Consider the following 11024-nt stretch of genomic DNA (forward strand, 5'->3'; position numbering starts at 1 on the left):
TTTAGCTGCTATTGTCAATGAAGCGTTTGTATGGTTTTATTTTAGTGAGATGTTTTAAATCTTTCAGATGCTCTGCCACCTTGTTTTGGTCACAACTGTTGCATGCCAACATTTAGGTACATCTTTCTTACCACAAGCCACACCAATCCTCAGCCACAGTGACTTCTTTGGAAGATGTAAACCTGGTACTTAATTTTTATCAGCGAGTCACTGAACTTTTTACAGTTCTGGCTTTTGTTATGTAACCCGGGCAGTACTCCAAGAGGTACCCCCTCTCAAATTGAAGGGATCAAAGCAGGTGCACAAGCGCTGTGGGAGGTGTAGGGACTCTCCTCCACCTATACAGTAGAGGCAGCCCACCAATGGGGACTTAACCATATACCTTTTAATACTGGGAACATAACAGGCATAAAGCAGAGGGTATAGTGGACACTACAATGCCCCAAAGGGGCAGGATTCAACAAAGGTGAGACACTTACAATCACTGACAAAAGACAGGGTTAACAAAATATAAAACACAAACAGTAGAACAAATAATATGGGTTGGTGAAATATAAAAAGGCACAAAATGCAAAATGTCAAATGACAAGGAAATATAGGGCCTTGGTACCTGGAGGGGGAGAAAACACAATGGCCTCTTTCCACTGCAAGAAGACTAGCTTCTTGTTATCTCACTCATCCCAAGTCACCTCAGCTGGGACTTGAACCCAAATTTCCCATGTGGGAGGCAGGAACGCTACCCCACTGGCTCAGGTGGCACTCCTCCAGCCTGCTAGGGAGCTTGACCTTCCCAGAGCCCCAGCCTCATATCAAGCTGCCTGGCCCCTATTAGGAGGAGCTGGAAGCAGAGCTGGGAACCTCTCAGGTTGCTGCTCAGATCCTTGCTGGAGCAGGGGGTGGGGAGCCTCTCCTGCTGGCTGCAGCTTCTCGTAGGGGATCTTGGAGCCCAGCGGGGAGCCTCTCCTGCAGGCCACACACCGCACTGCTGAGGGTCTCACTGCTGCCTGCAGGTCCTGCTCTTTCAGGCTCTTCTGGGGCACTGCTCCTGCCCCACTGGCTCAGCTTCTGCCAGCTCTGTGAAGCTCCTTCCATGTTGTCCCTCACTGGTCTCTCCCCTGAGTTGGCCCATGGTGTCCAGGTGACCCAAGAGGCCAATTGGGACATGGGGGTGGGGGGTGAGTCTCCAGGGCCTGATTGGTGCAGAAAGGGAATCCCAAGTCCTCCAATCATCTTTTACCCCTTCAAAACCTCTGGGCCAAATCATTACCAGATGGGTAAGGAAAGGGAATCACAAGTCCTCCAATCATCTTTTGCCCTTTCAAAACCCCTGGGCCAGGTCACTGCCAGCCAGCCCGTCACAGTTAGGAGGATCATTCCTGCTGTGTCAACTTCAATTCCGGTTTCTTGGCTTATTTCTCACCCCCAATCTACCAGTGAAGGACTTTGCTGTCTTGTTTCCATGCAGAGCTTACCCATACTTTTGAATACCTTGTATTCAAACTATAGAAGTGTGACAGCCCTGCACTTAGCTGTGAAGTCTGCACTTTCCAAAAGAATGAGGCTAAGAGTTTCCTTGAATTGCTAGGAATCAGAACTTGTGGTAGAGGTGATATCTTTTATTAGACCAACTAGATTTTTGCAAAAAAAATTTTTTTTTTAAATCTTTAAATATATATTTTTAAAATTAATTTAAATTGCTTGGTCTAGCAAAAGCTACCACCGCTACCACGAGTTCTGATTCCTTTTGCCTCTAGACCAATCCGGCTACAACCTGGATACCTTGAATTTCTCGCTGCTGCTTGGCCTCCAGAATGAAAGCGCCCTAAACCCCATGTTTCTAGAAAATCTGTTGTTGTTTTTCCTCTCATTCTGGCAAGATTCAGGGAGGAGACTTCTCCATAGAGAAACTCTCTTGCCTGGGTTTCTCTCTGCTTCTCAGGCCTCTTCCAACTTCACCTTCCTTCGGGGCTGCACCTAGCCCTGTAGTTCTCCTGAGCCAGCCCGCCCGTAGAGCAGCCCTACAACGCACCGTCCTGCGGACTACAGATCCCAGGATCCCTCTCCAAGCCCTTTCCCCTCCCCTCCTTGCCCTTGTTTGGCAAAGCTCTCGGCTGAGTTTCAGAGAAAGTCTCGGACTCCTCCGCTTTGGCCGGAGAGTGCGAGCCACAGAGGCCATCGCTGGGGAAGAAGGGAGCGGGGTAAGGGGTGGGGACAGTGCGGGGAACTGACAGCGGCCGGGGCCGGTGGGCCGGTAGGAGACAGGGGGCTGGCGGGGCAGGGCATTTGCATAGCAGCGCAGGTCCCTCCCGCATTGGCTAAGAAGGAGCGACCCTCCGCCCCTGCACGGGACTCCGAGCCTGGGATCCCCCCCCCCACTCCCGCGCCCCCTTGAAGTCTCAGCGTTCGATCCGCCGAACTCCGGCGAGCGCAACGTTCGATCCGTCGAACTCTGGCTGGCTCAGCCCCGGCTGCGATCTGCCAATTTGGCCGCGCTCCGCCCTGCCAGCGCCGGTGGGAGGTGGAGGCGAGGGGACACCCCGGCCGCCCGCTCCCCTCCTCCCGCTGTCTGAGGAGGAGGAGGAAGAAGGGGAAGGAGCGGCGCTGGCGGCTGCAGCCGCGCTGAGATTTGCCAAGCGGGCGGCAGAGGGAGGGCAGGGAAAGCCTCCTCCCCACCCCTTCCCAGCGCCGCTGCCTGGGACGCAGGAGTTGGAAGTTGCCGGGCCCGGGCGGGGCGGCGGCCGCGCTCCGCCTGCTTGATGTTTGCGTGAGCCGGCGGGGAGGGGGCAGCGCCTGGCGGCTCGGGCCGGCTGCCGCCTCTCCCCCCTCCCAGCTCGGGCTGTTTGTTTGTGTGCGAGGCGCACACGCCCCCCGCCTCACTCCCGTGCCCTTTCTCCCGCGCCAGGAGGCCGGAGCCTGGGCTCGGCGCGGCGCGGCTCGGCTCGGCTCGGCCGCGTTGCTGCTGCTGCTGGACGAGGACTCGCTCCCCTGCGGGAAGGCGCCGGAGCCATGAGCGGCGGGGAGGTGGTTTGCTCGGGCTGGCTCCGAAAGTCCCCGCCGGAGAAGAAGTTGAAGCGCTACGTGAGTGCTCTAGCCGCCCCGCTTCTCCTTCCCCTCCCAGCCCTTGCCCTTCTTCCCTCTGATCCTCCTGCTCCTCCCTCGGCTTCTGTCTCTGGGGCATGGGGGGGATCGCTGCCACTGAAACCCAGCAGCTTTCCTTTCCCCCATCGCCGAGCACGCAGCTCAGGGACTCGTGCCACTGCCGCTGCAGATCCTGGCTCTGGGTTCCTGCCCCTTCCAGGCCTCCTCCCCTACCCCCAGCTCCCTTGTAGTCCCACTTGATATCAGCTATATCTGTATCTTAAATTGTCAGCCCTCCCCCCACCCCGAGCAGCTCAGAGGCGAGGGGAATGGGTAAGAGGCTGATCGCTCCCCGTCCTCGCCGGTGTCAGAAATCCCAAGCCGCCCCCCCCCCCCCGCCCGCAAGAGAATCGCTCAAGTTGCTGCAACAGGATTCCATGATCTTCCCACCAGACATCTGAGACGCTTGCTCCCTCCTTGCTTGGTGCTGTTCAGGCCGGGGGGGGGAGCTTCCAAATTGGGAAGGAGCAAGCCACTGGGCAAGAGGTGTTTCCCGCTTTCGCCCCCCAGCCCTCCGCTCTTGCTCAGAAGTACATATTTTACCAGGCGGCAGCAGGGATGATGTGAAAGCGGTATGAAAATGGGGCTTGTTGGCTGAGAGGGCAGATTTCTGGACGCAGGAACTCTTGTGCTCTGGGAGCTCTTCAGCGCTCTCTGAGACGCTGTCAAGTCACGTAGGAGGGATGGAGGGTGCCAGAACTCCTCTTTGCTGAGGTCCTTTCCCATGGCACCAAAGTGACTTTCCTGATATCTGTGTAATTGATGCAAGATGTTTTGGGGTTTGTTTGTTTGGTTTTTTTCAATAGGCCATTTTAGGTATGCTCCAGCAGAGAGTAGTTTTTGCCGAGGTGCTAGTCTTACTGAGGCAGATGAACCACTTGAGATTGATTTCAGGCTCTGTTCACGTGGTAGTATTATTTATTGGCGTTCTGTGACCACTTTAGCAAGAGGGGGAAAAGGGAAAAGCAGAGTTGTGTTGCTGTTATTGAGTTGTTAAATGTCACAAATGGAAATCTTCTTTCTTTTTAAAATCAAAGGCACTAAAGGCCCCACTTCTGTTCACTTTGAAGTGAATGTCAGAAATCTCATTTTCTCTAGTGGTGTTTAAATGAGATTGATTGCTGTACCTCTCCTGCTGAATTGGACACGGGCTGGACAGATACCCATTTCTTTCTCTGTACAGCTACTGTTAAGGTTCCTTCATTATTGGTAAACGTGTAGCATAACATTGGTGATGACACATCAAGTGAGCTAAACTTTTAGGTTTGACTTACAATTCCGGACTCCAGAGGTCAGCTAAGATATACACAGCTCTGCTGTTCCTTGATGGAAGGTGCTTTCAACAGTAAAAAGTTCAGAACCATAAATCACAGTTAACCCCTCCAGTAGTATTAGACGTGTCCATGTTGTTTAGGTTTTTCTGAAGGCAAAGGTGTCTAAACAACCAACTTTAATAAAAAAAAAAAAAAAAAAGTTCCAATACGAGAAAGCTCCAGTGGCCGACTAATATTTATTTAGCTATTTAAAGTATGATATACGTCAGCATATATACACTCTGGACTCTAGTCAGTGGGACTGTTGGTAGACCTGTGAGACAGACATCTTAATGCTACTCTCCAGGAAGATATCTGTTAGGTGATATCAAGCAGGAGTGCCATAACTTCCTTTGGCACTAAAAAGCATAAATCAGACTTTTGGAGTTGATGCAAATTCCAGATCGCTTCTTAAAATTCAGGTTGATGTAACTGGTTTTGCTTTTAAATAAAGTGACTGAAAAGACCAGGAATTTTTATGCTTTTTATGTGGCACTAAGATAACTTCTATATTCCACCGCAGTATTTCTTTAATGCCTTTGTGTTGAAAGTGAAAATCTGCCTTTTGCGGATGTATCATACCGGGATGAGACTAGGGGGTACAAACAAATATACATTCATCCCCGAGTGACTCATTTGCTACCACTTTGCACTGAAGGCAAAAGGTCATGAGCTTAAATCCTACTCGTAGCTACAGACTGTTACTTGCTGACACTACACTGGGAAGGGTAGGCGATGTCTAGAGGGGATGATGTCTGGCAAGTAATGGACTGAAGATCATTCAAAGAGGAACACAAAGGTAACCTTGATTTCCTGATCAGTGGTCAGGATCCAAAACAGTGGAAGTGTGAGCAGGGAGTTTCTACTAAGCATGCTATTGAAACACTGGCCTATGCTCTCTATTATCAGTATCACACTTCTATAATACTGTGTAAGAAAGGAGTTTTGTAAAGCTGAGATTTGTACTGGTGACGTTGCAAAAGCGTCTGTCACAAGAAGGGAATATATTTTGAGTGGAAAGTACTTTTTTGAAGCATGTGCTTTGTACGCATATATGGAAAACTAACTTCACGCTGTATTAGTTAACACATTCGAGGGTTGGGACAAATCCAGGATCCATCTGGGAAGGGAGTTAGGAAGCCTGAAATGATGGTTCAATCCAGTTTCAGTGCTGAGGGAGAATGGAGAAAAACACTTTGAAACTCGTGGACAGACATCTGTTCCATAGGGATTTTCATTTTGTAAACTGTTTGACACAGTATTGAAGTCAAATTGCAAGCATGTGAAGCCATAATCAGAAGCAAGCATTTTGGGAATGGAAAATCACTGTTGTTTGGATGTGTTTCATAAAGAAGCACATGCATACCTTTTCCCTTTAAGAAGCAAAATGGTTTCCTTGGGTTTTTTTATGCATGTTTGTGTGGAGTTAACGTGTTTACCAACAGTTGCAGTGAGTTCACTCAGGCTGGTATTGCAAGTGGTTTAGTTGACGGCATCGGTTACTTTCAGCAGCATGACAGAGATGGTGATTGCTTATTCAGGAGGATCTGTGTTGAAAACATGGAAGAATCCCTCTGAGTCATCTGCTTCAGCTCTGTGAAGGGTTTGGTGGGTTAAAGAGTGTGAAGGAAGCAAGAGAAGGGGAAAATTGGGTCTGTACTCTGCACAGGTTATCACAGGGGTGGGCAAAATAGCACATCCGGCCAGCAGCCCAACTCCATTTCCCAGCAGCCCCTGCCTGCGGCTCTGCATCCGGTTTCCACGGAGACCCCAGGATGGTTGGGGCCCTGACAGTGCGGGGCCAAGGTTTCCATGGAGTCCGGCCCAAGCAGTGCTGGCAGAGTGTGTGTGTGGCTTGGTGGGGAGCTGGGGCTGGGATTTTGCAATGGTGACAGTGTGGTCCAGAGCTGGGCCAGATCCAAGATCCATTGCACGCATGCCCCAGGCCGGGGGTACCATGGCTCTGCCCTGGCTCCAGATCATGCTGTTACTGCTGCAGAATCCCAGCCCTGGAGCAGCTTCTCGCCCTGCCAGTGTTGCTTGGGCTGATCCCCATGGAAAACCCAGCCCTGCACTGCTGCCGCGATGCAGGCAGAAGGTGCTGGGAAATGGAATCTGTTGCGGGCTGAATCTGGCCCATGGGCCCAACTTTGCCCACCCCTGGGTTATCAGGAGGAAGGTGTGTAGAATTCACTCCTGATTTCCAATGGACTCAAACCTAAGCCTTTTCTTTCTGTTTGCCTTTGTGCTACTTTCTTGTTTCATCTAGTCGTCTTTATTTTGGTAAAAGTTTTACAGCTTGACTGTACCTTCTGTCATTCACTTCATGCTTCTCTGCTCCACGTTCTCCATTTTTAAAACCCAAAAAAGTATCCAATCGGTCTTAAAAAATATATTAAAAATAAGTGCTTGGATCATATATTGCCATATTGCAGTTCTGCTTTGCCTTTGCCAGTTCAAACATCAGGTGATCTTTGTGGGAGAAGCATAGCATAGAGGATTTTTACAATCCATATGTTAACCAAGTAGCAGATGCAGTCCTTTCTGCTTTGGGGAGGGAATCTTGGCAGGCAGTGAGAAGGACAGCTATGAGTCCTTAGCAGAACTTATCACTACTACGTTTTTTATTAATCTGATGGCTAAATGTTCAATTTTACTTCTCATTCCTCCTAAATTTAGGGTTGTGTGACAACTTCTGTGTTGTGTGTGCTGAAAATTGCATCCTTGTCTTGTATTTTTCAACACTTGCTTTGTGCATGGATGGTTCTCCAGTGGGTGCATCCTAAAGTACAGTATTTGGTACTTCTGGTACATAATAACAAAAAATAAAAATTATAAGCATCACTTGGACTGTTTTATCACATGGACTTGTTTGTGTTAAAGTCAGAAATAGCAATCCAGCCTTGTTTTTTTTAAAACAGCCTAGTTTGTATGAAGTGCATGTTGTTTTGCAGTGCATGAAATTTTGCCAGAAAGACCAAATAATTTATAGTAGAAGAGTAGTAAACACTTCTTGAGTGCTGTTGGTCATGAATTGCACTATGTATGTAACAAGAAGGAGTCTAGGCAATATAGGACAATCCTGAAAATATTTTAAATAGTTAAATTTCATGACTCAAAACATATTACAGTACGACATTAAAATATGTATTTTAGGCAGCTCAGGCCTGTGATTAAAAATTATCTTATATTCACAATCTACTAGTGTTGTGGATTCCCTTCAATACTCTAGGTACTGAAAGCAGTAGAAGTGGACTATTTTATTAACGTAGTCAGAAGTTACTTCTCAGGTAACCCAGTTTCATAGGTATTAATTATATGTCTTAAATAGTATTTTGATGCCCAGAAATAGATCAAAGTCTTTCTTCATCAGAATAATTGTGATGAGGTACAAAGTGATGTGGGCGAGAGAACCTTTTTGCAAAGCATCTAATAGTTGTGAAGAACTGTCATGATCTTGCAGCAGCATAAATTTTGAGCAAGTCTACTAGCATCAGTTGACTTATACCTGTGTAAAATTAGTGCAAGATCACAGTCAACTTTAAGGGTACCATGGTGGTATCAATGTCAGTGATGTCAAATACGTCAAAATGAATAAGCATAGTCTAGTAATCCTGTGAGATGCCTTGATATTTTGGACTTGATTCTACCTACACTCTTCTAGGAGATGTTGAGTACGTAGATTGAACACTATTAATACAGTGTAACTTGGAAGCTAACTTGTCTCTGTACTGTAGGGCTTTACAGTACAGCCTATAATTTTCCCTCTGAAATTTAGTCAACAAAATGAATGTGTGCTCTGAATGTATGAACCACAAATCTTTGGGTAAATGTGATATCTTTTATTAGACCAACTAAATAGTTGGACAAATTGTGCTTTGCAAGTTTTCTGATACAAACACCCTTCTTCAGACACAGGGAGAGAGGCACACTCCCTGTGCCTGAAGAAGGGTGTTTGTATCGGAAAGCTTGCAATGCCCAATTTTTCCAATTATTTAGTTGGTCTAATAAAAGAGATCACATTTACCCAAAGAACCTTGTCTGCCTGTGTCCTTAGACTAACGCGTCTACAACCAGCAACCCTGAACCACAAATTGGTATTTATAGATTCTGGGCAGCCTTCAGCTGGGAACTGTCAGGATAGAAAAAAGAAATGTTTGTTTGTTTAAGTATTCATGTTTTCCATATAAACATGAACATACATCTTTGTAGAAGAAGACTGGTTCCTGAACGTAGGCTTTTTATGTTGTTTATCATGATAACATTTGATGATGTAGGTTGTGGGAAGTGGCTGTTACCTAGAGCTCTTCAAATAAACCCCCATTCATATATTTTGCTACATTTTAGATGCTTCTTCCAAGACTTTAGAGAAATGTATCTAAAAATGTTTTCCTTCTCTATCTTAGAGCCTTAATTTAACTTTTAAAATGGTAGTAATCTGTACAAACATCTGTGCCTTTTCTTAGTTGCTTCCTATGTTAAACTTAAGTTAAAAAGAGGGTTTCAAAAAAATAACTGGGGATAGAAAATGAAGGCAACATGGGACCAACAAGCTATAGCATTTGAGTAGATGAACTGTGATTGTTCTCCCAGATGTGTATTTCACTTCTTATTTTTTGTTTGATCTGTTTTGTAAACAAAAATAAATCACAGTTACTTAAAACTGTGATACAAAGTGACAAAAACAAATACATTTTTAAACTGAGGCTAATGCTGACTTAACTTGCCAAGTTGCTTCTGGGCATGGCAGAGGTCATCAGGTGGTAGACTGTGTTAATTGCTGCTTAATTTAATCAGTGTATAACTCTATGCTTGTCTTTTTTCAGTAAATATTACAGAGTTATTGTTCCTTTTATATGGCAAAGTACTAGTACTTATGCAGTTTAGCAAATATTCTCATTTTCATGTTTCAGCTAGAATCAGCACGTCTGTTTGTTCCCTCCCCTTTCTCTATGTGCTTTAGGGACCTCAGCATGCTGCATTTTGATACTCCTGAAGAACATGTAAATTAGATGGACCCCAAACTTTGCACTTGAAAGCATGGGTAAACATAACTTGTTCCTTATCCCCTCATAAAAACAGAGTTAATATTGTTTTGTGCACAAAGTGAAAATACAGTGTCACAAAAGGTAGTGGTCCCCATAGTTTTTGAGCCCCCTGCTCCCTGAGAACAAGTCCTGCTTCTGGTCTCAGCCTGTCCTGGGTTATTGTGAGACTCATGACCCTAGTTAAAGTTGTAGCTGCTGGTTTCAAAATGCTGACATAAAGTAAAGGACTGAGGTTATGCTTTCATTGCAGTCACTGCTGTACTGGTAGGCATCTAGCCTTTAGCTCAGCATGGGATTATATTCTTTTTATTTACCCAGCAATTTGGATGCATTTTGCAGCCAACAGTAAGTTTTGTGCTGCCGTGTCTAGATTGCTACCTGTGTTCAAGCTAATGAGGTAGTATAGGGGAGAGACTGTGGTCTTAGATATACATCAGTAACCATTAACTTTCCATTCTTTGGCAACGTGGTTGGGAAGAAGAGATTTCTTTAAACCCTCTGCCCTCTTTCAACATGAGACCACTCATCACTGGGACATGGCACTGGCTGCTTCTTTGATGGTCTGTCATCTCCTTTAAAGGGGAGAAGTAGCCACCCTCCTTTTTGTTAGGTCTGATGGAAATGTATTACGCAGCTGATCGTGAGAGATTACTAGGTCACTTAGAACCTGGCAGTGGTTAGAACCCCTGGCTCTCCTCTTTCTAGGGATGGACACATGTCATGCTTAGATTGGTTTAAATGCAGTTTAAACCTGGAATGGGCAGGCATGCAAGCTGGTTAAACTGATAGCCTTTTGAACTAGTTCACTGTGTACTGGGTACATGCTAAGTGTGGAGACCAAGTATTATGTGACATGGGTCTGGTTGGTCCTCCAGGCATCCCACACTGCCTTGCACCTCAAGCCCTCACTGCTGCAACTGGCTGCTCTGGAATATGGCCACAACTGACCCTGTTTTACCTCTTTTGCTGGAACTTTAAAAAAAATCAGATAGCTCCCTTGCACTGCTTGCTCAGTAAAAGCCATCTTACTAATGGCCAGCCATATTCTCATTCCCTATGTGACCATGGTTCTCCATCATGTTTCCATCAGTCTCTGGAAATCCAAAAATGTAAGTCCAAACTTTCCCCCCAGGCACCCCAAATCAGGGAAGCACACTGCAAATTATAAATACAGATTTGTGGTTCAGGGTTGTTGGTTGTAGCCGTGTTGATCTAAGGACATAGGCAGACAAGGTTCTTTGGGTAAATGTGATATCTTTTATTAGACCAACTGCATAGTTGGAAAAATTGTTCTTACAAGCTTTTGGGTGCAAGCACCCTACTTCAACTTCTCTTGCACTACAGGGTCAAACTGGGGAGGAAGAAGGGGTGCCATTCCTTCCCACATAGTAATGATCTCCCCAGTGAGAGGATGAAAGGGAGTGCTGCTCATTGTGAATTGCACAGATCTTCAAAACATGGTCTGGCAGGACTCTGATGATGACTACTGGGTTCCTAGAACATGGCTTTCCCTCACTGGGTCTTG

General features: G+C 46.4%; 1 protein-coding gene across 3 annotated transcripts in view; it reads left to right on the forward strand.

The window, feature by feature from the left end:
• The first annotated feature begins 2378 nt into the window (after nucleotides 1-2378).
• GAB1 (GRB2 associated binding protein 1) overlaps nucleotides 2379-11024 on the forward strand; it is a 153395-nt gene continuing 144749 nt past the window's right edge. The window contains exon 1 of one of the 3 annotated variants that reach the window (XM_019522139.1): nucleotides 2379-3078. In XM_019522139.1, the coding sequence (XP_019377684.1) occupies nucleotides 3007-3078 (72 nt within the window). In that variant the 5' untranslated portion in view covers nucleotides 2379-3006. The remainder of the gene's footprint in view (nucleotides 3079-11024) is intronic. The other 2 variants (XM_019522138.1, XM_019522140.1) reach the window with 2 other exon arrangements.

Source organism: Gavialis gangeticus, unplaced genomic scaffold, assembly GCF_001723915.1.
Source record: "Gavialis gangeticus isolate Ggan-Ray unplaced genomic scaffold, GavGan_comp1, whole genome shotgun sequence".
NCBI classification, from domain to species: Eukaryota; Metazoa; Chordata; order Crocodylia; family Gavialidae; genus Gavialis; species Gavialis gangeticus.